General features: G+C 41.3%; 1 protein-coding gene across 6 annotated transcripts; it reads right to left on the minus strand.

The window, feature by feature from the left end:
- On the minus strand, positions 1-27,276 carry GALNT15 (polypeptide N-acetylgalactosaminyltransferase 15). 6 transcript variants are annotated; one of them, XM_082046434.1, is made up of 11 exons: positions 27,170-27,276; positions 25,681-26,229; positions 20,182-20,348; positions 19,269-19,473; positions 10,818-10,985; positions 10,108-10,225; positions 9,130-9,324; positions 5,371-5,502; positions 4,243-4,344; positions 3,299-3,439; positions 1-2,378 (listed from the first exon to the last, which is right to left on the minus strand). In XM_082046434.1, the coding sequence occupies exons 1-11, from the start codon at positions 27,193-27,195 to the stop codon at positions 2,232-2,234; spliced, it is 1,950 nt and encodes a 649-aa protein (XP_081902560.1). In that variant the 5' UTR covers positions 27,196-27,276; the 3' UTR covers positions 1-2,231. The 6 variants fall into 6 exon arrangements, 5 of the variants coding, with proteins under 5 accessions (XP_081902560.1, XP_081902561.1, XP_081902562.1 ...); XM_082046435.1 differs by having other exon boundaries at positions 25,681-26,390; positions 27,170-27,242; XM_082046436.1 differs by lacking the exon at positions 27,170-27,276 and adding an exon at positions 26,436-26,769.
- Between the last annotated feature and the right edge of the window lie 168 nt (positions 27,277-27,444).

Raw genomic sequence — 27,444 nt, forward strand, 5'->3', positions numbered from 1 at the left:
TTTTCATTTTATTTTTGGAAGAGGTTTTATGTAACATGTTTTTCTATTGTACATATATCTACAGCAAACCTTGTTTTCTAGGGTTTTTTCAGTATGTTAAAAAGCAGTATAGGATGAGGACATCCACATCTCTTCAGTTTTATCCCAAATTTTTTCATTCAGAAACAAAAATATTTTCATCTTTGTGATAACTCCCACTTGTGATCAATTATCATATTTGTATACACATTTTTTAACATTAAGCTAAATGCTGAAGGAATGATATTCCCAGTGTAGAGTCCAAAATATAATAAATAATACATAATTTAAAAAATCTGGCATATTTATAGTTTAAAATAAAGGAATTACATGTCATTAAAACAGCATTTCACTCAGCTTATATGCAATTTTAGAAATTCTCTTTTCTCACCCTAGATTTGGGCAATGGTCAGGGATCACTTGGTGTTCTGGAAGAAGTTGCTACCATCCTTTCAGCTGAAAGTTGAAGCATTTTCAAGAATGTCACAGGAAATTTTAAATGACACAGCAGCAAATGGTATTAGATTCCGATGCTATCAAAGAAAGAGTAAATGGTAATTATGGTGACTGGAGTGAGGCCTGAACATGGTGTGGTATCTGTAGCACTCAAAGCAAACAGAGACCACACTGGGAAATGCTTTGGACAACACAACGCAGAGTGCTGTTCGCATCTTCTGTTGTAACCAATTTCATATGCTTGGAACAATTTATTATGATTTACCAAGAGCAAGTAACTGGGAGGCTCTGAGCAGAATATCCTGTTATTCCTTCCTTCATTTAAAGTTCAAATAATGTGCTGTACATTTTACAGAAGAAAGCGATTTTCTGTCTTTTGAAAATCTCAAAACTAAATTAAATTTCATTAATGACACCCTTCTGTTTTAATAAATACATATGATTATGACTGATTCATAGTATAATCAGGTGTGGTGCTGATTTGGGAAGACTCCCGAATCTTTGTTCTTTCTTAGAAGGCTCCTGCAAAGTGCCATAATTATTGGTTTTAACTCCAAAATTGAAAGTGCCCTAACAAAGTATAGATAGAAGTTTGCTTTGTTGGTGCATATGGTATGAGACCATCCTCATTACCTTGCAGGAACTCTCCTTCACTTCTGTGAAAGGCAGGAGGTCAGTGGGCACACAGGCTCTGCAGAAGAAGCTTTTATGTTACTGTCTTTCAAGGATCAGCTTGGAGCAAGAATCTAGAAGATCTTGGCTAAAGCTGACAGTGTGAAAGACTCACTCAGCACAGTAGGCAGCAAGGAAGTGGAAGCGGGCATCAGTATTTTCTTTTTAGGTAGCCACTGTTGCAACCTGACATTTGCCTTAGTTTGCTCTTTTCAGACAGCACTTTTGTCACTGGAATAATAACGAACTCATCCCATAGCTTTATCAGAGCAAATGGATGCAACTGACTCTTTCTGTTATTCGTCCTTCTCATCTAATTCAATCTTTCATACTCCACAAAAGTTTCCTGAAGAGTTGTTCTTAAATTTCATTACAGCTAAAACAAAGTTGTTAATAATTCAGTCTCATTTTCTGATCCAAATTAGACTGTGAGAGAAGGATTTAAGGAAGGCTGCGCCAGACCCCGAGGACTGTTGGTATTCCAAGTCAATTAGAGCAGTTAGTGCCTAATTAAGTGCTAATTTATGCCCTGTGCAAACTCATAGAGGGTAGAAATCTGGCTCAGGCTAGTTGGGAAAAAAATTTAGCTATTACACATTGCACATCTATAACTTTTATGCATAAAAAACCTACTTTGTTTTATATGAGTCAAGTGCACTGTAAAACAAGGCTCAATGCTAATCCTGATCTGGCTTTCTTCCTCTTGCATTTTCAAAAGTTTCACAAATATTCGTTTTCCTGTATCCTCAGAAGTCACAGAATATGCTAAAGACAAGTTGTCTGCCAAACAATTTTCCATGTTTCCTTCAAAGGGCAAACAACTGTCTCCTGCAATAGCAGAGTTGACGCTCACAGTATCTTTATTCCCTGCTTCACAGAATAAATAGAATTTTTAGCTAGAGCTGAATAAAGCCAGGAACTGGTGGCAACTATATGAGCCACACTTTCAAAGGAGTGACCTTCCTAACTTGCCTGCATGCTACAGCAAACACAGATGTTTCATGTCCATGCAGGAAATGTATCTTAAATCCCAAACAGAAGTAATGTTAAATTTTGGAGACTTGACCTCCACAGAGACCTGTGGGTCATCTCTGACGTAGCACATGGGAATGTTCAAATTGCCACACCTGATTTGCATTCTTATTACATACACATAAAAACAAGTCCTTCTCATCATCACTCTTCGATGCCTCTATGCATTTGCCAGAAAGGACATGGACAATCATTCCATTCTACAAGATGAGAAAAGAAGGGAGAGAAAGAACAAATTAAAATTAGGGGATTTCCAGTAAAAGTTAGGCCATGTTTCTGAAACTTTTTACATATAATAGGTCGCCAGTAATGACTGGTTGTTCAAAATTTTTTAAGTATTGCTCTAAACATAATGACTAGGTTTAGCTCTGAGCCCAGGGCATGGTGACTATGCGTAATTCCTTTTGAAGCTGACAGGAGTGGTAGGTGCAGAATCCACTAGATCTCCTTTTCACCACTATTTATTTCCTATGGGTACCAGTTGTCATCAGCATCAACTACAGTACTGCAGGCTACAAAATTTCAAAAGGACCAGTGTTTCCCTTAGGAATCAAAACAAATCAGAGTAGGAACTGCACCTGAGGATTCTAGCATCTACAGGAACTGCTGTTTTCCCAGGCTGTCCTAAAGCATGACATTTTTCATTCTTGTAGAGGAGTTCCTGCTCTGCTGGGTGAAGTCCACTGAATAACACCAAACTCCTGTAATAGGAAGTTTGCTAGTCTCTTAGAATGCAGGAGGAATTGTAAAGTTTCCCCTTCTCCCAAGGGCCTCTCATTTGGGAGGGTTCAGGATCCCCAGACCCTTCTTCTATTCAACAGAAGTGGGCAAGGATTTGCCCTGCTTTTATATTCACAACCACTGATTCTGATTCTATTCCTATAAGGCCAGTAAGACAAACAGTTAAAACCAGGACATAAGAATTTAGCTAAGATTCCTGTAACTTGTATTTTTAAATCAAATTTATTTCATATAGACTGTGTAAATGGTCAAGAGACATCCTAAATTTCCTGGGTGAAAATGCCCTTCAAATACCTCATCCCTTCCCCACACACAAATCTTGTCAATCACCCACAGTCACTGTCAGCTGCCCTCCCCTCATGGCAGAGTCACTACTGACCTCCTGGACCTCCCAGCGCTGTTGGCTGTCGTCTGTCTCCTTTGTACAGTTTTGAGGGATAACTTTCCCGTGTCTGACATCAAAGCAAAATAGCGGAGCAGAACCAAGCCGGATTTCCTTCATGCTGTTATATTCAAAGTGCTGGAAAAGGGAGGGTTTGTTTGAACAAGAATGAAGGGACATCCGGATTCATTTTTAAATGCTAATTCCAAAAACAATTTCCTATACATGTTTGTTAAGATGAAACCCAAACAGGAGTGATGGAGACCCAACAGCCTTGACCCTGCAAAGCAATCCCCCCTTTAGCTAATTCTGGCTTAACTATTTACCAAAGGAAAGGCTTTGCGGACTGTAAGTATGTATAAAGTAAACTCATCCTATAATAAATTTTTCTAGCTTAATAAATATTTGAACAGAAGGGTGTTTCTGACAGTGTCCGCACACACTGCAGTTAGAAATGTGCCTGCAGCTCATCCTGAGCTGAGAGTGAGCAGCAAAACTTGCCAGCGACTTAAATATCTGCAGTCAGCCTGTATTGGTTTGGCCTCTCTTAATGCATGAACTTGCCAGTTTGGGAGTCTACAAGCATTTCCCTCCTGTCTTTGACTGCTGTTTAGGCACTAAACTTCGGTTTTAGTAACTACTGGGGAAACCCATCCCCATTATTATAGAATTGTTATATACTTTTTACTCCTTTATGTTCTCCAGACATTAACAAATATACTAACAAACAGGCCAATAATTATGTGTGCTGGAGCAAAGTGTGGGTATCTGGAGTCACTGACACATGGAACACTACCATTTTTCAAAGGACACTCAGCTGCCTAATTTTGAACGCATCAGGATTTCCACTAATATCAACCCAGCCGTTTACATGTTGGGAGACATTGTCTTCTGGATGGTTCCCTAGATCTGATACAGTGCCTATATAAAGTATACAGTACCTGGGTGAGGCTGTCACTGCAAGGGGAGAGTTCAATAGAGCCTTCTGCAGCGGCGCTTGCAGGTCTGTAATCTGCACAGAAGCCAACACCAGTATTGTAAAGCTGTAAGTAAAGGTTTACACTGAAATAAAGCACAATCAGATACAAACAAAACATCCTTCAGCCAGTGTTACCTAGTGAGCTTTGTTTAAGTTAGAGATACCCACTTCTGGTTTTAACTATGATAGTTAAAAGAAACCTGTTAAAATTTTTATGCTAATGGAAAATTGCACTTCAACTGGACACTATAGTCAGAGAAAAACAAAGATATTCCAGAAGAAAAGAACCATGTGATAATTCCTGTGATCCACAATCAGTTTTTAAGCTCTTCTCAAGCAAACTTTGATAATAAAGAACAGACAAACTAGTAAAACGACACAGTAAAATCTAGCTACAGATATCAGTGTGTGACTCAGTTAGTGGACCTTGTTGCCTTGTTGGGGGAAAATAGCTTCCAGTAAGGCTGCTTGGAATAAATTCATATCTTAATGAATTATGATTACCAGCTTTTGCTTCCTGTACATTCTGCTAAGGAACTGCTATTGCTACCACTTCTGCCCTTGGGGGAAGTGCAGGACTGAAGAAATGTTTTTTGCTCTTCATGCACACGGGTCAGCACAGAGATATCTCAGTGGCTGTTGCTCCTGCCATCTGCATGAGGCAACACAATTCTTTTCCTTTACTACTGGCCCCAGATAACCTCAGGTTAGGATTCTCTGAGCTGTGACACTGAACTGAGTCGGACAATCTGGGGTCAGCTCCTGTCTGGCTTTCAAGATTTACGTGAGAATTTGGACCAGATGCTTGTCTCCTCTGGCCAGGGAAGTGGTGGAGTCACCATCCCTGGAGGTGTTTAAAAGATGCAGATATGAGGATCTTAGCAACATGGCTTAGAGGTAAACTTGGCAGTGTTAGGCTAGACTCAATGATCTTAAAGGTCTTTTCCAACCAAAATGATTCTATGATTCTATGACTCTGAAAGCAGAAACAGCCTCTTACTGCATGCTCACTGGGTACTTGAAGTGATACCAGGGTCTTTGAACGATGCAAACCCACTAACTGCAAACCCACTAGTGTGTTTTGTCTTACCTTGCCAGAGAATCTTGGTGTGTCTTCAAGTTGGGAGAGTTCAGGGTACACATTTGATATAAACCATTGGAAACTTCTACAGCCCAGTCTCTTCTGTAGCTGAAGGCGCTCACTGCAGTCTGGCTTCTCTGCCTTCATGGAGAAAGCACAGGGGCAACAAGGTTACTAGTATATTTGTGTTAGAGATGCTGGAAATGAAAATGACTACATAGAAATTATTTTCCTCTTCTACCCTCCATAGATATTGATATGTATCTCTCATGAGCACACAAAAAAGAATCAGCTATAGCCTTCCGTCAACTTTGCGCCAAAACAGCATTTAATCTGGCATTGTGATGGAAGTAAATGTTTCACAAGTAGCATACACTGTGAAAATAAGTATTTATTCTAAAAATTATTATTATACTTCAAGATAAGTCAGTCTTTGTGATCTTTTTAATTAAAAAAGTCAGGGCCAAGTTTGATACTTGTTGCACTGAAATCAGTGGGTTTCTATTAGATGGTCATTCAGTTTAGAATTTGCTGTGCTGATTAAAATTCAATTTCCTGGTCTTTAAGAGCCCAAATTACCCTGTTATTGTCAGTCCTCCACAATCAGAGGATGTAAGTGATCACAGAATTTAGCCCAAAATATAATCTATTACATGATTATCTGACAGTCACTAAATCTAGTAAGTGAATGTGTTTTGCAGCTGTAAAGGCATAAAACTTTACCTATGATTTATGTTTTCTGGAATTATATACACACAACTTTAACTCCTACACCTCCTGATAGCAACTCTGTTCTGAGAAAAGACAAGCACCTTCAACCCTCAGTGCAGCTATGGGCATCTGCACTGCAAAGGACTGACACTCTGAATATTCGAGGGTATTTAGTATTGAAGATGGTTCTGAAAACCTCTAAGCAGGTAAATGTTTAATCCTTTAGTTTCAAAACCACACAAAACACTTCCCTAAATTTCTCAGTCCCCAGATGCTAAGAACACCTCACCACCCTCCTCTTTCTTGCCAGCAGTAGATCTCCCCCTTCACATTTCTACATTTCTAAAATGTAGCTTTGGATTCCAGGAAACTGGTCTGGATTCCAATGTCAGAAAATAAAATTGGTAACATAAGCAAAGAATTGCCCATAAATAACTTTTCCCCAGTCTAGTAATTTCTCTGCATCCATAAGAAAGAAAAAAAGACCTTTCCACATGCCTGGGGAACACTGACAAATAAAGGGCCTTGTAGATGAAGGGAGAGCTATCAGCTTCTCAAGGCAGGGATCAATCATGCCCTGTGACACTTTGTGCCAGCCCCTGTAAGCTGCACAGGCAGAGCTCAACTGTTGCAATAAAAGAAAGAGAACCTCACAGTTTAGCATCAGTCCTAGATTCAATAAGCACAGCAGCAAAGTTCAGCAATTCAGTGCCATGCAAACCTGGCCCCACGAGGTTTTCTTGGAAAAGGGAAATACAGGAGTAAAACGCTTTCTCTAAAAAAAGATGTTTCTCATGAGACTCTGCTTTGGCTGAAGAAAGTGATGGCGGTAAATCTCATTTTGTCATACTAGTTACAGTCTGCATTTGATGTTGAATAAATGGTGTAAATAATGTAAAGAAAGTTATTATCTCTGTAAACCAATCAGAAAGGAAACTGTGCTTGTAAATGAAATAAACAATCCACATAAAAAATGAGAAAAAGAGATGGTGTTTGAAACGGGAAGAGCTTTATGTATCTGTATTAACACTCACACCATGGGCATCCCATGTGGGATGCAGCTGAGACCATAAACCCAGGAGACTTCTAAAGCAACCTCCATGGGCGCCACTAGTTATTTTCTGCAGCGGGTGATGTCGGTGGTTTTGCAGCGGCCAATAGGTGGCTCCATTCAGCCTCTCAGTGCAATAAATCCCCGCAGGGCCCATCTGCAGCTGAGCGGCAATAATGTCATTGCTTGCTCGTGTCTTTTGAATAACATCCCACTGCACTGACAGACTGAAAATATTGGCTGTGAAAGAAAGGAACGGAGAAAAGGGCCTTTTATGTTATGGTATACTGAGCACAGAGATCATAAAATTGATCATTTGAAGGAGCATCATACCTAGAAGTACTAAAAGTATTCTGGCTAGAATAAATTCCCAGGCAAAAGTTCATGCTGCTTACAGCTAGTAAACCGTATCATTGGTGGCTGTAGTTTTTAGTACAGAATATTGCTTCTGAGTTGACAAGAAAGACCTTCAGGAAATTATTAAATGATTAAAGGACCTAACAGGCCATCCTAAAAGACTTGGCCTAGTGTCCTCCTTTCAACTACATGGCTGTAATCCTTGCCAGTCAATTGATGGACTTCTGGCCAGTGGAGTTCAAATCTACAACACGGACAAGGAGGGAGAAACTTTTTAAAAAATGTGAAAATAGAATTAATAAAGAAATGCAACAGTCTCAGACTCCAGGATTAGCACAGCAGGCTGACCAGAGACAGAGATCCAGTGGTGGATCACAGGGAGGTCAGACTAAGTGACAGGAGAGAAGCCACAATGCCACACAGACCTTTTCATTTCTCCACTATGGTGCAGCTACTGCTGGATCTGGCTTTCTTAGACAAGAGTAGGCACTGCAATGACTGAGGCATGCAGGACTGAAATGCAGGAACAAAACTGATTGTGAAACTTTGCACAGCACCTACCCATCCTCTGCATAAATGTGAATCTTTTTCTCCTTAAAAGTATGGCAACGTTAAATGAACAAGACGACTGTCACATTTTCATTCAAAGCTGCTCACAACTTAGTCCACTGCCTTGTAGAAGAGGATATTGCCATAAGAAAAGCTATTGGAGCCAGAGAGTTCCTGAGAACTGCAGCAACATCAACAACTTTACATTATTTGCAACTTAATATTAACAACATTAACCACAGCTGCATGACACCCAATAAACAAACATCCACTGGTTTGTAGTACATGGGATATACAGTCCCTTGACTGACTCTGATCTGCAATGGATTATACAGTGGCTTAAAAACAAGTGTGGTTGTTCTGTAGCTGCTGGAGGGTGTGCAGCCCTCAGGCAGTTCAGGTGTGGCTGCATGCCAGGTCTACCCCACATGCTGAGCTGCACGCCTGCCTTAGCATACAGGCTGCTGGGAATCCAAATCCCTGGAGGTAAGACTGCAGTCTGTGCAAAGCTTCTAATGAAAAAGTAACTTGTAAATAGTGGTTATGTTGAGATCTGACTTTCCCAGTAACAGACAGTTGCTTCTGGATGTCCATCAGTTCAGGAAAAAAATCACCTTGTCACTAGATGGCTCAGATATGTTCCCTTCCACTAGGGGAAACACCACAGTTTGCCACATGCCTGTGAATATTCCTGAATATCCTCATGAATCACATGAGGAAGACCTTTGGTAATGAAGAATGAACCCTCTAGGAGAGCTTTCAGTACTACTAGCTTCTGCTTCAGATGCACTGCAACCCTCCATGTACTATCGGTGTGAAAATAAATAAGAGCTTGTTGGGCAAGCTGAAGAAGGAGTCATTTGGAGAAAGGGTCATACTCTAAGAGACTTGATAACTTCAGCATAACTCCTAGGCACAGGTTTCTCTCCTTTCTGATCTGACAGCTCTTCCACTGGCAGGTTTCATAAAAAAACTATCCCCAGCACCATGCTTCTTGAATATTGGACTGCATACAGACACCCTCACCGCTGTTGCACCCCCTTCATCTACCTCAACACACACTTCTTCCTTCAGAAACAAACCACTATAGATGTTTTTACCTTGCTGATTAGGAAAGCCACAGTGTCATGCTTGTAGAAGTTATCTTTAAAAGAGCCCAGCCAGGTCTCTGCTATTCGGATTTTGTTCCTCACAATGGCCTCTTCATAGGAGAAAGCACGGGGAAAGTGATTTCGATAGACATGCCCAACTCGGGAGCATGGAATAATTTCTACAGAGCCACCACAGAGCCAGGTCTGAAACACAGGTGAAGGCACAAAAAGAGATTACCTTATTTAGATTACCTTTATCTAAAAAGGACAAGGTCCTTTACTATAGATTCTGCCTCAGGAAATTCTTATCTGCACGTTGCTTGAAACAGTAAGAGCATTATTGTGTGCTTCTTCATACAGTTTTCCCCACAGATACAGAGACACAGAGAAGATACTGGGCAAGACAGATATTTGATTTGACCCAGAATGGCTATTTATATGCTTTTATGTTTTTCTGTGCACAAACAGTGCAGTGTAGTGAAGAGACGTGGGAGCACACCTTCTTTCGTCTGGGACATTAACGACTCTACATCCTTTGTGCCTGCAATTTTCATTGCTTTTTAATATGTTATTTTTTGTATTCAGCAAAAATCTATGCAAAAATCTAATATAAATAATTTGGTATTAAAACTACAGGTTGGCAAAAGAAATAAAGCTATGTTCACTTTGGTGCATGTTACTTGCCGAAAAAGAAGAGGCAGCTTTCAGAAGGTGACACAAAAAAGTGACTCAGTTCTCAGGCAGATAGTGATAGCCAGTGAAACTGCCTTCTCCTCACATAATACTTTTGACAGCAGCTGCATGTTCTTGTATAGTCCTGACAGATCACGGAGCGTGGGCATAGATTTCTTCAAGGAAAGTGATATTCTCCACACCCAAAGATGTCCTACACTTAACTGCTTTTATAAATTGCTTCTTGCCTTTAAATTCAGGTTCCTTAAAAGCCCAATAGTTACCATGGCTTGACATTTTCATGAAGGTTCTTACCCTTATAGATAGCTCAAGATTTTCTGCTCCCCACATGGTCATGTCAGAATCATAAGCTCCAGTGTTTTGGAAATAATGTCGATCCATGGCCACCACTGCACCAGCTACCACAGGAGTCCTGTGTAGACAACAGTTTGGAAGTGAACACCTTGAGTTTTAGATAGGGAATTTTGTGAAGAGTGAAAATCCTACTTTTCCACAGAGCCAGTGTTACAGAACGGTTAAATACTACTCCACAGAAACTTGAATGAATTGATTATCTCACCAAAAGAAAGAAAAACTGGAACCTAATTCTAGGATTTGCTTGGGAAATGGAGCCAAGAGCTGAATTATTAAATAAGGCTCAGAACAATGGGAAATGTTGCATACATGTACACCCAAAGCAACAGACAAACAGGTCATGATTAAAACATCTGTATGATCCATATTTTGCTTTCCTTACAAACCTCCACACCTTGTCTGGTCAGGTTGTATACTAGTTGTGTCAATATGTGGAAAATGTTCATCCTGTTGAAATATGACTGCAATCTAGTTAGAATGATTATTAAAGGTCAAATAAATGCAGTGTAAACCAAAACCTATCCCTTCAAAAAATGCTACCTAAGCATCTGCAAGTAACCACATCTCTTTTCTGTTAGCTGGAAGATGACCCAAACTGTACAGTTTTGCTGCTGAGCTGAGCAGAGGCAAATTGTCTGATAGACTGTTACCTGATAGGGCTGATGGGAGACTGTCGTACCTTCTCTTCACGCTCTGGCACTGGTTCCCAATGAAAATCTAGTTTCCAATCAAATACACCTCGATGCAGGCCCATAGAGTGATAGTACTGAAAAGTCTTCCAGTCTATGACATCTATGACAGGGGAGACAACACTGTTTCTGAAAAAGAAAATATAATTTATTTTCAAAACCAAAGAACAAATTAAGTTCACTACTCTGTTAGAAAACAGTGGTTCTCTTCTTTGACAGTGTCAAGCACAAACACTTCTCTAGATGTCGAGTGTCCTTATTTTCCCTGCTGATAGAAGCTCAGGTGCTCAGTGCATGGGAATACTGAGCCTGCAGTGAAGAATTGAAAGATCAAGAATTTATTGATAACCTGTACCTTGCATTGTCATTTAAAGCTATTCAGGATTTTGCTATGAGTTAACCATCAGAAACCTTACAAAGCTGTTTCACACAGAGGCCCCAACCCCTGATCTTAAAGGCTCTGCATGGGTGTAAGGTTTATAGCAAAAGATGATTTTGGCCTCACATACTTCATCACGCTTTGATTTTCCTGTAGATGTTCTACACCCTTCATTAGTTTGTCACTTCAGTCACTTCTGCTGGTTGTTTTGCAAAAATATTTATCATCAAGTTCATGAACGCTTTTCTCTTTGTATATTATCACCAGCTTAAAATGCTCATGCAAATGCACTGTCACATTGTGGAATCTACTTTTAAGAGCCAGAATAGAGCCACTGCACCAGAAGCAGCAATCCTCCAATTCATTTCTAACCTGACTTAAATTTGGACTAGTCTGAGAAGAGGTATTAGACATTTCCCCATGGCAAACACGTCATGTTAATTCACAGCGTGCTTGTACTTCATCTTGGAATTAACTAGTAGTTCAGAAGAGCCATCAGCGTTCCTTGTTTCCAGGTCAATGACGTATCACATTTGAAAATTTTCGGAGTAAAAATGCCTTGGTATTAGGGACTGCAGGAAAAAAAACCCCAACAAACGTGTTGAAGAACAACATTATCCATTTCTTCTCTGTTACGCAAAAAGAATAGCCTCTGGTCTCAGTGTAAGGGCTTGCCTATGGACAGAAGTTCCTCTGGAGAAAAAACAGTAACATTTACTAGAGATTCAAGTACACAGGAAAAAATTACTCTTGTTCTACAGTAACAGTATCCATATAGGATATTATTCTGGAGTATCTCTTTCCCTAGAAAATAATGTTAAAATTGAGAGAGAGAAATGAAATGGTCAATTATGGGGCAAAAAGTAGTAGGTTTTATCTCCTCTTTTAAAAACTTATATGTTGGTCAGAGACCACTCTTGAGAGAAATACACTTAAACCGTAATACTGTCAATGAAGAAAGGACATCATGGAAGTCTCCAACGCAGTGAGTCCTTTGTACTTTTCCATGGCAGAGAGCAGAACCAGAAGATGCTAGCTCTGGGTGATGTTAATGTAGCCTTTTGATATCTTTTCTGCCTTTACAATCACTAGAGTAATGTAATTTTCAGTATCAGAGTGGGAGGAAACTCCAAACTTTGTTTTATCACAGTTGTGATTTCCTGTGCAGAATCTTAGAAGCCAATGAAGAAATAGACGCTACTGATCATCAGTGAATTGTATGAAGATGAACTACGTAGAGGATAACATTAAAATGACTCAGCTATTCCTTTGTTTCCTAATAAGAGCAAACTGCCCTGTGAGGAGCTAAAAGCAGAGAGTTTTAAAATAAGAAGTGATTATATTTCTCCATTCAAGTGTAAAACCAGCCTTTGTAATATGTAATAATAGGCACTCTTAGAAGCAAGCACTGGGTTTATAAATAGATGAGAAAATTTCATGGTCACCTGCAACATTTGTAGGCACATACATTTAGGCAGTGATTTGTTGTCAATTCTCTCACAGGACACAAGAAGAAATACAAAGAAATGATACTAAAAATAATAAAACTGATATGCTCCCCTGATTCTCTTGATGATACCCCTGTGATATAGTTTTGCATCCAAGACAGGAGCAGCCACTTCAAACTCAAGACAGCAGGAGCATTTCTTCTGAAAGCTATATTTAACCTTTGCTCACTAACAGTAGGACAAAGAAACTAACTGCTTCTGCAAGTTACTAAAAGGGAGTGTCCTGATGGACTCATACGAGCAGGTGTTTTTCTTTGATGAGCTGAGAAAAATTCATCTAACAAGTTAAATGGATTTTATATGACTAAACCTCAAAAAATGAAGAGTCACTGTAATTGTAATTTCTACAGCCTGCTGCATTCTCCATTGTACGAGTCTGACAGCTGTCTGGTTAGGAGTGTAGTCGCAGTTGTATCCTTCCCACCTCAGCTTGTTGCTGCTTGCTGAAATGCATGCTATTTATTGCTACTTGTTTATTAGTTCTTATCCAGACAGGACCGAGGAACTAATGACCCCAGGGAAGTGCATTTTACTATTTCAGAGTTAAGAGGGAAGTACCAGGAGGATGTATTTGAGAGAAAGCCAGAGGAGGCAACGTAGACTAAAACATTCAAAAAACCTTGAACATGAAGACTGAACCACATGTACATATCCAAGACATTTCAGAGAGAGATAATGTGGATACTCAGTTATGGTCAGATATGCCCTGTATAGGGATGATCCAGGTATTTCAGACTATCCTACATCTTCACATCATTTCAGCCATTTAAAACCTGTCCTTCTTATTGGATCCACCTTAAATCTGTTGCCACTATAAAACTCCAAACTCCAATGGTGCTTCTAGTATCAGTGCAATTGCTCATAAGAGTAAGCACCACAGCAGTAGTTCTTGTAGAAATAATCCTTTATTTTTAATGCACGCTTTTGCTTGGCTTGTTATTGGGCATTGATTCTTCAATGCCATTCAGGAAAAATACCTGCAGTGATGTAATGGATTCTGACAGTTTGGTGACCAATCGATTATCCAAACTATCTGCAAATTACAACAAGGAAAATTACAGTGCTTAAGACAGCTGAAAATAACTCACTGGCCAAGTCACATTCTACCCTGGCTAAATTCAACAATAAACCAGAACAAAATAAACTCTAATCTCCTTTCCCACAAGATTATATTATACAAACTGATAACTGTGTTTTATAGCTATTACTGTAGTAGCTCTTTCAGAATGCTGAGATTAACAGTTTTCAAGAGTATGTTTGTAAGTGTAATGGTAGATTTTCACCTGCAACAAACTGGTGTAGCTCTGCTGAAACCAATACAAACACACCTTATTTAAACTTTAAATATTGGGAGTGTCTTTATGATCTGAGATAGAGGAATCCAGTAACTTGATCTTGTGTGAAAACTGGTCAATGCCCCATTTTTTTACATATCTTTTGGTAATTTTTTTTTTAAATAAAACATCTGTTTTCTGCATATTCAATGATGGCTTGATGTTTATATGGTTCTAAATGCAAATTTGCTGCAGAAAGTAATTGAAAGTTGGAAGATGTTCTTGGCTATTCTTTTTGTTTTTAGCTGGGTAACTGGCAGACAGTCAGCAGCTTCTCGGCACTTTGAAATGAAACACACACTGGCAAACTACTGCTAATTTTACTCTGTGGAATCTAAGAAAAAAAACAGGAAATTCAAACACAACTAGCAGCAAGGCTTTGAACTGTTTGACTAATTTGCGAATATTTCAAATGCTTGGAACACGAATGAACTACAAAAGGTCACAATTCCATGAAAAAAACCAACCCAAACAAGAGCAATTTCCTGGTTTGGCATTTCTCAACCAAATACAATTGCAAAAGAAATGTCTTCCCATGACCCTTTACAGTCACCATGGACATTATGTTCTTTTCTATTTTTAGAATAAGTAAAATTATGAGAAGAAGAGTTAATTAACACATCTGTTTTGAAGTTTTAGATATGTTGTTTTTTGAAAGTGTTTTTTAGTGATCTTTGTTTAGCTGGGAAGGGAACAGACTTTAATATGTTTAAATCCCTCTTTAAATATGGAGGAACAAAAATACAAACATGAAAATTATGTATTTTCCTCAACCAGTTTCAGAGTGGATCATTCCCTGCAAAAAATACATAGCTAGGAAATCCAGGCAACCCAAGTTCTCTGGCTCTGCATGTGGTTGAAACATCAGTAAGTAACTGAGAACCCAAGCTGGTTCCACAGCACGCTGCATTTTCACTGAAATTACCTTGCTGGCTGGCTGAAGTCTTGAGGGAAATGGTAATGCAAAACATTTGAGATTAGATAGGGTTAATAAAAAGATAAAATGCAGTGATCAGACATGGTAAATGGTATAAAAAATTACTTAAATACTGCCTAACAGACCAACTCCAGACTAACTTACGGCATATGAACAGTCTCCTTAAATTGACAAACTAGTCATATGCTAAGCACTAAGCATATACTTCAAATCTCTGCTAGGTAGAGTGCTAAGGGAATACTTTACTAAAAAAAACGCAGTCTTTTGAACCTTTTTCGTTAAGATATTCAAATTTGTATATGGGGTACCAAAATCTGTAGGAGTGACCAATACCTTTTTACCCTGGACAGTCACGCCACTGTGCCATGAATTATGCCTAAATCCTCATTGCTCCTACTTTTAGCAGTAATATTTGGCTTTAGATTCTTGTCTTCAGTTTCTTCACCTCAGCTTCTTTAAAATAGGTCACCTGCTGATCCTGATCAACTGTGAAAGATTGTAAAGAGAGAGCATATCTTCACATAACATACCATGTAAATGCAGAACATTAATTTACTGAATTTGGAATGTGTGTTATTGACAAATGAGGGATATAAAAGGATCAGGCATAAAGAGAAGTCCCAGGAAGGAAGCTCTTACATGTGAAGTATATGGAAGGTTTTCAAAACAAGGAGAGCAGCATGGAAATGCGTGCTCAGAGGCTGGGGTTGTGTGGGTTCTGGAGGGATAACACCATGCTTCCTGGGCCTGTGAGAAGGCAGAAAACAGATGGCTTATATATTTGATAGCTTCAAAAGCTGGGATATGGGCCACTGAGAGTGAAGAATCAGGTGAAAAGAGATGAAGGAGCTGTTCTACTTAAATGCAAAATATTTCCCTTCTCTCTAGTGTATTACCTTAAAACTTGAGCCACATAGAGATTTTCTGGACAGCAGAACTCTGTTTCTATTCCTGTATCTACAAGCAGAGGCTCCAATTTACTCCTGAATGGGAGCAAACAGTGGATGAGACACCCTTCCGCTATGTTCATTTCTCATTCTGTTGAACAGCATTTTCCTTAAAGATTAGTGACCAAGAATCACTGAGCTAAGTAGAGGCACTGTGAATTTTAGAAATGAGACAGGCTTCTTCCAATAATACCACAGGCTTCTGTTTCCTAACATAGTATTTAAGCTGTTGTATGGGCAGTACACCAGCACAGAGGGAAACAGCCCTGCTTCAGCACGATGGTCACTGTTTTTAGGTTAAAGGAACAACCTTTTCGAGGCTTCATGGCACAGTTCATTATATGCCCCCTCTGACTTTCACTGCCTTTGGACCGAGTACAAAATAGCAGCTGTCTCCTGCACTCCCCTGGAAAAGGCAAACCCCTCGAAAGACAACTGTAATAATTGCACAGCTGCATTACTATGCACCATGCTACTCACCTGGAATTATCCTGGAACACAAACAGTTGTCAAATGAAATGATCTGTTGGGCATCTCATCTAGTTTTCTACTGTTGTCCAGGTGCGTATGCTATTCATCCTTGAATAATCAAAATGTCAAGGGATGCTTCACAAAAATGCTCAACCATTCTCTAGGCAACAGACTAAGCTGATGCACAGCATCCCAGTCAATTTGTTACATGTGGTTCACAGAACTAGTCCCAGTCAAGGTGCCCATAAATGCATGTGTAATGATTTTAGAAAGATTCAATACTTTCTGGGAAAATAATTTTGATTGGGTTAGTGAATAGAACCATCACATTGGGACATGAAATGTCATCACTCAGAGCAAGTCAAATAGCTGTCAAATATTTCCATACCTGTAAAATTGGGATAATTTTTCGTGTTTGTCCAGTCTGTCATTACCACAGGCTACTGAGAACTGGGACTATCTCCCTTTCTGTGAGTATGTTCAACTCACAGTGAGGTCTCAGTTGGGGTAAGGATCTCTCGGCATTGCTCTAAGACAGGTCACAATGATAGTGGTAGATCTGATCAGGAGTCTAGAAAATCAGGCTTAATCACAATTTTCAAATTTGAAATCTCCCTCCAGTTCTGCTAAGTTCCTGCAAAGGTTCAAGATTTGGAAAGGCTGCATTTCTTCTTGCCAGCAAACAAACTCACTCACTCACTCACTCACTCACTCACTCACTCACTCACTCACTCACTCACTCACTGTGATTGTTTTCCCATCCTGTCTCTCCAGTAAAAGTGTGTGAGTTGCAGCTTGACTGGTATATTAAGAAGAGGAATGATAGATATTTCACCAGTCACTATTAACTTTTTTTCGATGCACTTACCTCATTTGGGTAGTCTCAGGGAATGCACATTTCAATTTAACAGCTCCTCAACTGCTAAATGAAGCTAAGTTGACTATGCTAATGCTTCACATTTCCACAGTGATCTTCATGCAAGCATTACAAGCAATTTGGGAAAAATAATGAATTAACTTCCTTATCAGGTCAGTGCTACTATCACTATTCTTCAAGTGGGGAAAGAAGGACAGCGAGGAAAATGATTGCCCGGTGCCTTAGAACACGTCTTTCCTGTGCACTGTAGAGTGGCACAGGTTCTCCATACTGGCAATGACAAAGCTTCCAGGGTCAGAGACAGTGACCGAAAGGAATGGTTTAGACTGGGGGTGTCTAACTACTCCTACACTTATACAGTCCTAAAATTACATTTGGCCCTTTGAAGGCAACTGCAAGGCTGATGTGGCCCCCGGTGCAAATAAGTTTGACACCCCTGGTTTGGATCATAATATTATCCAAGCATTCTTCTACCTTTGCTCTGTGGATCCAATTAGCCATTAGCTAACTCAGTGTTAAATTCTGCTTTCCTGGAGGAACGAATGAGCACATGAGCCCTATAGGGTAAAGAATCCCTTTCTCACCCCCTGGTGACAGTGCTACATAAATCTCAGAGCTATCGCAGGCTTGGTGGCTTACCATTCCCTTAGAAGAGATAATTTTTTGACAGTGACTCACTACAATTCTGGTGAAGGTCCTGATTTCTCTCTCGCCACTGTAATTCCCTCTTCACTATAGCTCTCCTGTGAGACTTTTTGTAACTCTTAACTTCAGCAATACAGCCTTGAATAAGGACCGGCCAATTAACACAGACAGGAGTTTTGCATGAAGATCAACAATAGACAGAAGAATCATGAAGTGTATTCATAATAAACCATCTAATAAGTCTGCAGACAAAACATAATCTGCTTTTCCAAGGAGGATCTTTTAGAAAATAATATTCCTAACATCCTAGGACAGCATTATCTTGCTTGCAGTATGATTAATGCTTTCATCCAAATGATGTAATCATTTCTAAAAACTCAGATGAATTCTTTCATAAGCAAACATAATCAGCCATAAAAGCAGCTTGTTCCAGTGCCTTAGAACAGCCTTTGAAGGTCTTTAGTATGACTACTTAATGGTCTAGTAAGAGTTTTAAAGATGTATTTTTTTTCTTTTACCCCCTCAAGCAATTATCCATTTTTTCCCAAGTGGCTTATAGGTAATGACAGACAAATTAATGTATAAGTTTTTCTTTCAGAAAAGTCATTTTAGTGAAGGATTTAGTTCCATGTAATTCTTGAAACATTTTCAGTGATTTGATCTCTTTGAAGGCCTTTGGGACTGCATAGATGAGCTCAGCCGTACATTAGAGAGCAGGCCCAAGCACCAACCTAAACATGAAAGACTCAGAAAATATGAATCTGTATCTTCTTCTGTTAGTTCAGGGACAGTGAAAGTACCTGTGATTAGCTAGAACTGTCTAGGCTGCCCAGAAAGTCTATGTTTTTCTGTAGAACAGAGACAGTACAGGTGGTGTTGGTATGTAGCCAAACTGGCTCAAGGGGACAAAGCATTTTATCCTTGGCTCCATGACTTAGACAGCTAAAAATTAAAAATAATGGAGTCTTGCAGTAGTTTCTCTGGTGGATGTTTGCCAATTTCCAAACAGCTCGAGACTGCAACCTTTTTAATTCAGACCACCAGGAAGCCTTCTTATAGCTCTAACCAGATACAAACTCCAACAGTTCAGTGAAACTCTGTGTGAAGTGATAGTTATCAGCTGTGTGACCTATCCTGCTTTTCACAAATGTGAGATGCATGTGGTAATGAGGTAGAAAATAAAAGCAATATGACCAGAAGAAAGAAGGTAACAAAGAGAGGATTAAAAAAATACCCAAATCTTTCAAAGTACCTCTCTCTCTTTCACCTGAAATTAGTATATGTAGGGAGCTCAGAGGTCATGGGGATATTTACCGGTTGCTGGACAGCCTAGCTAGGAGGGGTTCCAGCCAGCCCTTCTGACACTCGCAGTGCGAATCCATGAAGACGAGCACATCTCCGGTTGCTCGTGCAGCTCCCAGCATCCGACCTCGGATGACTCCAAGCCTTTTGTTGCTCCGGATGAGTTTCACACCATCCAGCTTAGAGATGTATTCACTCAGAGCTGACTTCAGGGGCCCTGTCAGGAACAGAACAGTCACCAAAATGTTTTAGTTTTGATTCAAGCTGTTATAAAAAAGCAACAGGTAGTAGGAGATGCTGCTCATTGCTAGTAAAATGTTTTGTGGGCATTTGTTTTAGATGGCCAAGTAGGCCATGTTCCAAATATTCCCACAGCAGCATGATGTCAAAGAGCAGAGACTAATGGAAACTGAGATTCACTAGGTGCGAAGCTATTCCTGTGGGAAACTTAATAGCCTTCTCTTCTGTTTTCAGCAAAAGGTGGATGCTCTCATCATCTCATAAAAGGCGCAGATCAGAGTGAGATACTACAGGTGTTTGGCTTTCCCAAGCACTTAAGATTACTTTAGCAATGTGGAGCTTTCCACTCTATGTTTCAGCCAAAGTATAAGTCTGAAAATTATTACAGTGGATCTGGTCCAGTGGGAAGGCTGAGATTTGCATACTGTGATCTTATTTTAAAGCAAGAAAGTTCAGAGAGATTGGAAATGATGGGAGAAAAAGAAACATGTTTCAAAGTTGAAAAGCTAAGCTGAATTCTAGGGATGGAAGAGTAAAACCTGGCAGTGAGCTCAGGGCTTTGCTTAGCTCTCTTTCTGAGAGTCCTCTTTGCCTTCTACTCCCCTCACGCACTTCTTGGGAGGAGGACAGTTTCTCCCCTGGAGCTCTGGCAGAAAGTACTCACATACAGAGATATGGGGACTACCTTGCTGGCTGAGGTCGTCTACTAGGATGATATCCTTGAGGGAGGCCTTCGGGGCTGTGTCCATAATGCTGTGCACGGTTCTCAGCAGAGTAGACCAGGCTTCGTCATGGAAACAGATGATGACACTAGCAGTAGGCAGACTGGAGTCATATTCTTGCTGTAGGCACCTGCATGGGATCAGATGAGAGAGATGCTAGACACTGGTACAATGGGCTACTTGACTCTCAGAGTGAAGTTGTAAGCTACACCTCAAACTTCAGGGATGGAAAGCAGTTTAAGGTATCAGCTCATTTCTAAAAAAGCAAAGGAAGTATTAAGTGTCCGAGACTATAAGAGAAAGTGAAAACATGGGAATGACATTACAAAAATTAAAATACAAAAACAACAACATTTTGCTGTATTCTGGGATACCTCCTTCTGCTCTGGCTGCCTGAAAATACACGGCTCAACAGAAATGGTCCAGAAAGCAAAGAAAGAGAAACTGAAGACAATCAGAGCAAATCAGAGAGGGGAATAAAGCAGGTCAGTCAGCCCCCACCAATTTCCACATTTTCTCAAGTAGTACACGAAAGAGTAAACTGAAATGCAGTACCTTTAAGACTAACAAGTAAAATAACTCATCTGCACAACAGATTGGTATACCTGTGGACTGCCTGACCAGAGAATGAAGCCAACACCTCAGTCCTGTATGGGAAAGAAGTGGATGCTTACATGGGCAATGAAAACAAATGTAGGTGATACATTTAAGAAACTAAATGTATTTTCCCTATAAAGATTGCAGAGGTTGCTTTCTTCAATGAAAACAAATCAGTGATGAATGAGGTTCACAGGTGGGTAGATTATCTTTATGCTATTTTCTGTTATTTCCTTTACAGCTCCAGGTACAAACACAACCTACTGCAAGACACTGGACTGTGTGGGTTAGTGGGTTGCATTTCCAGACATGCTTCAGAGTGCCAGCTGGGGCCCACAGCTCCTCAGTTTTTCATGGGGCCAAGATTTCACACACGACATTGAAAAACTTCCCTCAAAATTACTGTGACTTGGATGTTGCTTTGAAAACTCAAGTGTTTAAGAATGAAAATCACTTTCTATTAATCCTCACAGAAACTGTATATGAAAACCATAAACCCTCATGAAACATTGGCTGTTTCATAAATGTAAGTAATAGATCTACAAATCACATTCACAATAAAAAGTGTTTTCTGATGCACCAGTCTGGGTTCAAAGAGACAGGACAGACTATACTGGCATGAGGGCACACATTTTCCCAAAAAGGCCTTCAAATGCCCATTGTAGAGATGCAAAGATGGTGCTTATATATCTGCTTTGCTTACATTAGAAAACACATTTTGAAATCTTTTCATTTCTTGAGGAGCAGTTGTTCAGTTTCCTAACTCATTTAACCCCTAGCAGCAAGGACTTCGTCCAGGAATTACAGAATTGGCTGAATATGGGCCACTGTTGTTTCAGCATTTTTGTATGGCTAAGCAAATAATCATACGGATTTTACAGTGGTTGTTGAACAATTACCTGCTCAGCAGAAACTCATGTCAGGGATATAATTTTAATATTGCTCTGTTTTTTACTATTTTACTTAGTGCTTCTATTTATGAACTGAGGCCCTATGATGCTGGACATTATCCACACAAAAAGCTGCTTATCATTTAACAGAATATATAGTCTGAATGATTTAATATTAATAGCAAATATAAATAAGCAAATATGATAGATACAATTCTGGGAATATAAACTAAAAATGAGCACAATTGTGATAATTTATTATAGTTTATAGTATTTCACATTAATGCCTTTTCATATTGAGAGGCAAATTTTCTTGAAAATTTTTACATTCTAATAATATATGTTGTCCATGATTTACTGATTTTCTTTAATCAACAATTCTGTTCTTTCACAATTTCATAAGGGATAATTGTTTCCATTTTCAGCAGGATGGAGAAAAGGATACTCTCATGACTTGGCAGTGTTTGTATTTTCAGGCAGAGAAATCTAGAGGTGATTAAGAAATGTGAAGATATGATGCAGTCCTTTTATTACCAGTCAGCTTCCAACCAGGAACATTCAATACAGCTATAAGCATCTATATTTTGCAGCATAATACTACAATGCCTTGTTGCTAGTACTGTGGTTATAGCAAGAAAATAAGGCTGTTGTGGAGTCTTAATTGGAAAAGAATTGAAAATAACTGTACTTGAATACATAAGCTAGGTGGCGAGTGTTTGGTTGCCATGGAGATTGGCAAAGACTTGCAATATAGATATCTGATGTTCAAAAAAATGCAAAAGGGTACAGGTATTAAGAAATACCTTCCCTGTAATTTGAAGCAGCTTCATAGACTGTCCATCATAAATCGGCATTTCAAAAAGTCAGGGCTGTGACTGGTATGAGGCATAGTGATTTAATCCAATTTGTGGAAAATAAAGGATCATCACATGCAACAACGAACAGGAGAACAATTCTGCCACGGCAAAGGCGCTGCCAATGGGGACTCTCACCCACCCTCAGGAAAATGTCTCATTGAGATTCAGCTCCCAACAGCCCTCAAGTGGAAGCTGCGCTTTTGTAATGAAACTGAAAACCTTTTGAGACAGTTTGCAAATTTCTGTTCGCCTGGACACATTTGACACTCAAGGCCAAGAGAGGAAAACAGACCTTTTTTTCGCACAGAATCCCATCACAGAAGTCACAATATAAGGCTTGATTCAGGTCCAGTGTCCAAGGAGGGTGTCAATGGCAGCTGGACCAACTGATAGCATCAAAAAACCCTTTAAGGGGTGAAGGTACCTCAGAGGAGAGGTCTTGATGTGGACGAACAGTTTCTTAGTACAGCTAGACAAGATGTTAGGCCTTTTCACCCAGAGACCCTGTCTGTTTCAAAACTGGTACTCAAAGTAAACGGGGCAAAACAAGGTACCCAATTCATCCGCTGGGGTATGTTTTACTGTGGGATCAGCAGCAGTGCTGGAAGAAGATTAGCATAAAACATTCACCTGAAAAGGCATGCAAGGGTTATGTTAGAAGCTGGGATCTGCTGAGAAAGGTCTAAAGTATCGCTTTCCATGTGAGGAGGTTGGATCCTGGGCTCTCAAGGTACAGCACAGCCCACAGGCTCTGCTTTATTTCGAGCAGGGCTTTGTACCCTTCACATGAAAAGAAAACGTAGTCATGCTGCTCATTGTTCCAATGTAAAGCACAACAGATCTCTTCATGTGAATTTCAAAGAAACAGCAGTGAAGTATATCTCATGGCATTTACCTTACATCTGGCACTCTGGTTTAAGGGTAAAAATGAAGTACGTAAGTGTGAAGTTTGGCCAGCCTTATTTTACAGTATCTGGAAGTGCTTCACAATTAGTAGGCATAGCCTCTGGTATGAGGAATTTGCCATCGAATTTCAGGTGAGATGAGAGAGGCTGAGTCTATGGAGCTAACTCACTGAAATGCCTCTAAATGGTTGGGTTCTCTCTAACTAAATAATAGCAGACATTATTAGGAACAACATGATTCAAACAGAACAGAGTAACAGACAATCTGATTCATTACTGGTTCGCACTTATTTTACATTGATATAAAACTGAGCTGACAGAGTTGTCAGCTAGGCTCACAGAATAAATTACACCTAAAAAAAATCATTGTGGTTTGTGTGTTGTGCCATGAAGGACAGGACTGGCTTAGAGGTATACCTCTGCCACAGGTTTATGACCTGGATTTAGATCTGAACAACTGTGAAGCCTCAGATGTTCAGATCTGTGGTTTCAATGTGGGCTCCATAAGCTGTGGTGTTGATAGCCCTCAAGCTGTAACAGGCCAGACAGGAAAACCCATCCAAAAGCTCTGAGACCGCAGCTTAAATCTTACTGAGATTAGTATTAACTAAACCTGTCTCTTGTTGGATGGCCCTCCAGCTGCCAAAGTAAAACTTCTTTGGCTCACATCACAGGCAGTGAAACTGGGTCATCATTCCTCCTTTGAACATCACATAGTTCAAAGAGCTGCCAGTGAAGCATGGTGAAAAATAACCAAAATAATATTAAGCATTACATTATCCAATGGAATTACCCGAATTAACACTGAACCTAGTCAGCAAGTGTAGAAAACACTCCCTTTCATTTCTCTTTCCTTGAGACTGTCCCCTTAGAGCCACCGTTTTCAAACATGGGGAAATGACCACTAGAAAAAATATTATATAAATTCTCTGTCTTAAAATTCTTACTGGTGCATCTTTCCAACATGTCCTTGGGGAAAGTTGCAATAACTTCTGTTACAGGAAGCAAGAAAAGATGATACCCATCCAGATCCCCTTCCCTTTCCCTTGGGACAGGGGAGTGTAGATGCTCCTCAGCCCCTTTCTAAGAAGCTGCCCCTCCTGGGCTGTAGGAGAAACTGACTCCAGAGTCTCCAGGCTTAAAACACAATGTGGGGCTTCACATGTAACACATGTGGTTTCAGATGCCACATGTGGGGCTCCAAATACAACACTCGTTCCATGTGGCCTTCCAGCCAGGCTGCTGCTAGCTTTGGTGGCATGGGCAGATCTGGCCAGACACACTCATCTCCACCATCGATCCTTCCAGGAGTTTCCTTTCAATGTTTGTGGGGGGTCACTTGTTAGACTTAAAACAAGAATAAAAGTTAAAAGCCCCAACTTCTGACTCCTTCACCACCCCAGAAGACCAGCAACCCCGTAGCTCTGGCAGAGGCCCACCATGAGGAGATGCCCAGGGCTTCGGACGGACTCATAACGGTGGGACGCGGCGGGAAGGCCGCTCGCTGTCCCGGCTCCCCGCTCTCCTCACGCCGCCGCCCGTCCCTCGCACACTGCGGGCCCGGGGCAGGCGCAGCCGGCGGGCGGGCTGAGGCCGGGGACCGGCCGAGGGAGGCGGCCGCCCTTCCCGCTCGACAGCCCGGCATTTGGGCATCCCCTTCCCAGCACACAGACATCGAACCGGGGGTCACGGGGAGAGCCGGAGCGCTCCCTGCCCCGCCGCCCACCGGCACCTGCTGCGGCGGGAGGCGCCGGGCCCGCTGCCGCCAGCAGGGGGCGCTGCCGCCTGCCCGCAGGGCGACGCGTTGCTGGGCCGGACCGGGCCGAGCTGTGTTCCCCTCCGGGGGCTGCCCGTAGCCCCTCCGCGTTTTGCCGCCTTGCGGCTGCTGAGGGCTGGAAATGCCGCCGGTGCTTCATGCGGCCTCTGCTGGCTCCGGCAGCACCTGCCGCGGCCTCGGGGCTGTGGCTGGGCAGCGCGGGTGGCCGCGGGAGCCGGCGGGGGCGGCTGGGAGCGCACCTGGCTGTGAGGAACGGAGCTGTGCGCCTCACGCAGCCTGGGGAAAAACGGCATCCCGAAGCGGAGAGTTTGAAAGGAAAGACGCGGGAATTACAGAAGGAGAGGTTCACGGGACGGGGCGGGGGGGAAGGGCTTGGACGGCGGCGGGGAAAGAGACAGGTTTTCTCCCAGAGATGAAATAGGCTGTTTTTACTTACAACGGGTGTCGTACCTCAGGCAGGTCCCTGCGCAGAGAGATCCGCTCGCTCAGCGCTTCGTTAAAGCCGTGGGTTTCCAGGCCGAGCGGCCGCTGCCCCGCGGCAGCGCCTTCCGCGGGCTGCAGAGGACGGGCCGGGAGCTGCGGGGACTCCGCGTCCCCCTCTGCCCTCGCCTCCGGCCGCCTGCTCTGCTGCTTCACCACGCGATAGCCCTTCCTGGCCTTGCTGTGGTTCCTCCGGCCCGTGGGTGACACGACGGCCGCGATCAACTCGTCCTCCCGCAGGGAGATGAACGGCGACAGCCCATCCAAAGGGTAGTACTGCTGGCTCTCCTCCTGGGTGTCCAGCATCTCTTGGGTCTCCACAAAGTCCACCTGATACCCTTCCCGGGGGTTGAACTCCACAGGCTGGAAAGTCCCTTCCTTGCTCTGGTTGCTGGGTGGTGGATTCAGCGTTGTAACCATCAGTAGCAAAAAGCCCAGCATCAGCAACAACAAGAGAAACTGCAGCTTACGTGATCCATATCTGCACTTCTTCCTCAAGAACATACTGTTGGTGACAAAATGATACAGATGGTCATGTTAAATATCACTCGGATCTTTCTTAGACTCCAGTCCTAGGGTTGCAGCAAAGCCCTGGTTTTCACTATCTGCCAAGAGGATTTTTTTGCTCCCCTCGCATTTCACTGATGCCGTTTCATGCTTTCCTTTCTGTTTACAGACAAAACATAACATTCCTATTAATATTGCACTTACTGTAGTAAAAGGTAGCATGGATCCAGTGAGATGAAGTAGATCCTTTATGATACAGAGTCCCAGCTTAGTTAGGAAAGCACATGTTTAGCTGATGAAAAGAGTGGCTGAAGTTTTGATTTTTTTCCCTTTTAAATTCTAAGTAAAAAGAAATTCCATTTCTGATCGTTTCCTTCCAGAGTAGTTCCTGCTTCTTCAAAATTTCCAGTTGCTGCCTGGATTGAAGCGCTTTATGCCTGAAAGCAGATCTGACAGCTCTCCCCCGTGCAGAGGCTTAAAGTTAACTGTGATCAACAGATGAGAACTACTCAGCCCCTGACTTGTTTCACACATAACTACGGCACTCAGTCAGGAAGCACTTTGCCAGACATAATACAGAGCAATGTGTGCGTCTTTCTCGTGGTCCTAATGCCCTCACTGTTCTTGTCCTATCAAATCAAAACTTTGCAAAAGCTGTAAGAGGTGAAATATAAGAAGCAAAACGTTGTATTATAAAAGAAATCAAGGGACACCATGAATCTCTCTATGTCTGAATAGCTCTGTTAAACTAAGAATGCTCAGAGCAAGAAGCAAGAGTTTTATAAACTGAATAAAAGAGAGAGTGCACATGATTTATTTAAGGTTAGATGTATTAGTATGGTAATGTGCTAGCTGGAGTATATGAGTATATTTCATTTTCAGTAAATATTTACAGCAGTGGGGATTTTAACACTGACATAAGGTTGTCACATTATCACCTGGCAGAATGAAGTTGTCTCCTCATCCATAAATTGGGTATTGCAGGGGAAGCAGCACTTCAAGCTTTCAATAGTCCAAGAATAATATGTAGAAAGCCTGGGCTGGAACAACCACTCACACTGAAAGAAAACAACCACTTCTGTGATTAAAAGGGGAGCTCAGTCTCTGAGGTCTGTTTGCTAGTACTGCTGGCATGGGTGCTAGTGGGCATTTTTTTGCTGCGAGATGGATGATTGTCCAATGGGAAAAAGGGTGATACAGCCCACATGCTTCA

This window comes from Streptopelia decaocto (genome assembly GCF_964273445.1).
Source record: "Streptopelia decaocto genome assembly, chromosome: 2".
Classification (NCBI taxonomy): Eukaryota; Metazoa; Chordata; class Aves; order Columbiformes; family Columbidae; genus Streptopelia; species Streptopelia decaocto.

Coding starts and splice junctions, on each gene's coding strand:
- GALNT15 (XM_082046434.1), bottom strand. CDS start 27,195: ATGAGGAGACAACTTCATTCTGCCAG. Junction 5,503..9,129: donor TGGCTTTCCTAATCAGCAAG/GTAAAAACATCT, acceptor TTCTCCATGAAG/GCAGAGAAGCCAGACTGCAG. Junction 4,345..5,370: donor CACCAAGATTCTCTGGCAAG/GTAAGACAAAAC, acceptor CTTTACTTACAG/CTTTACAATACTGGTGTTGG.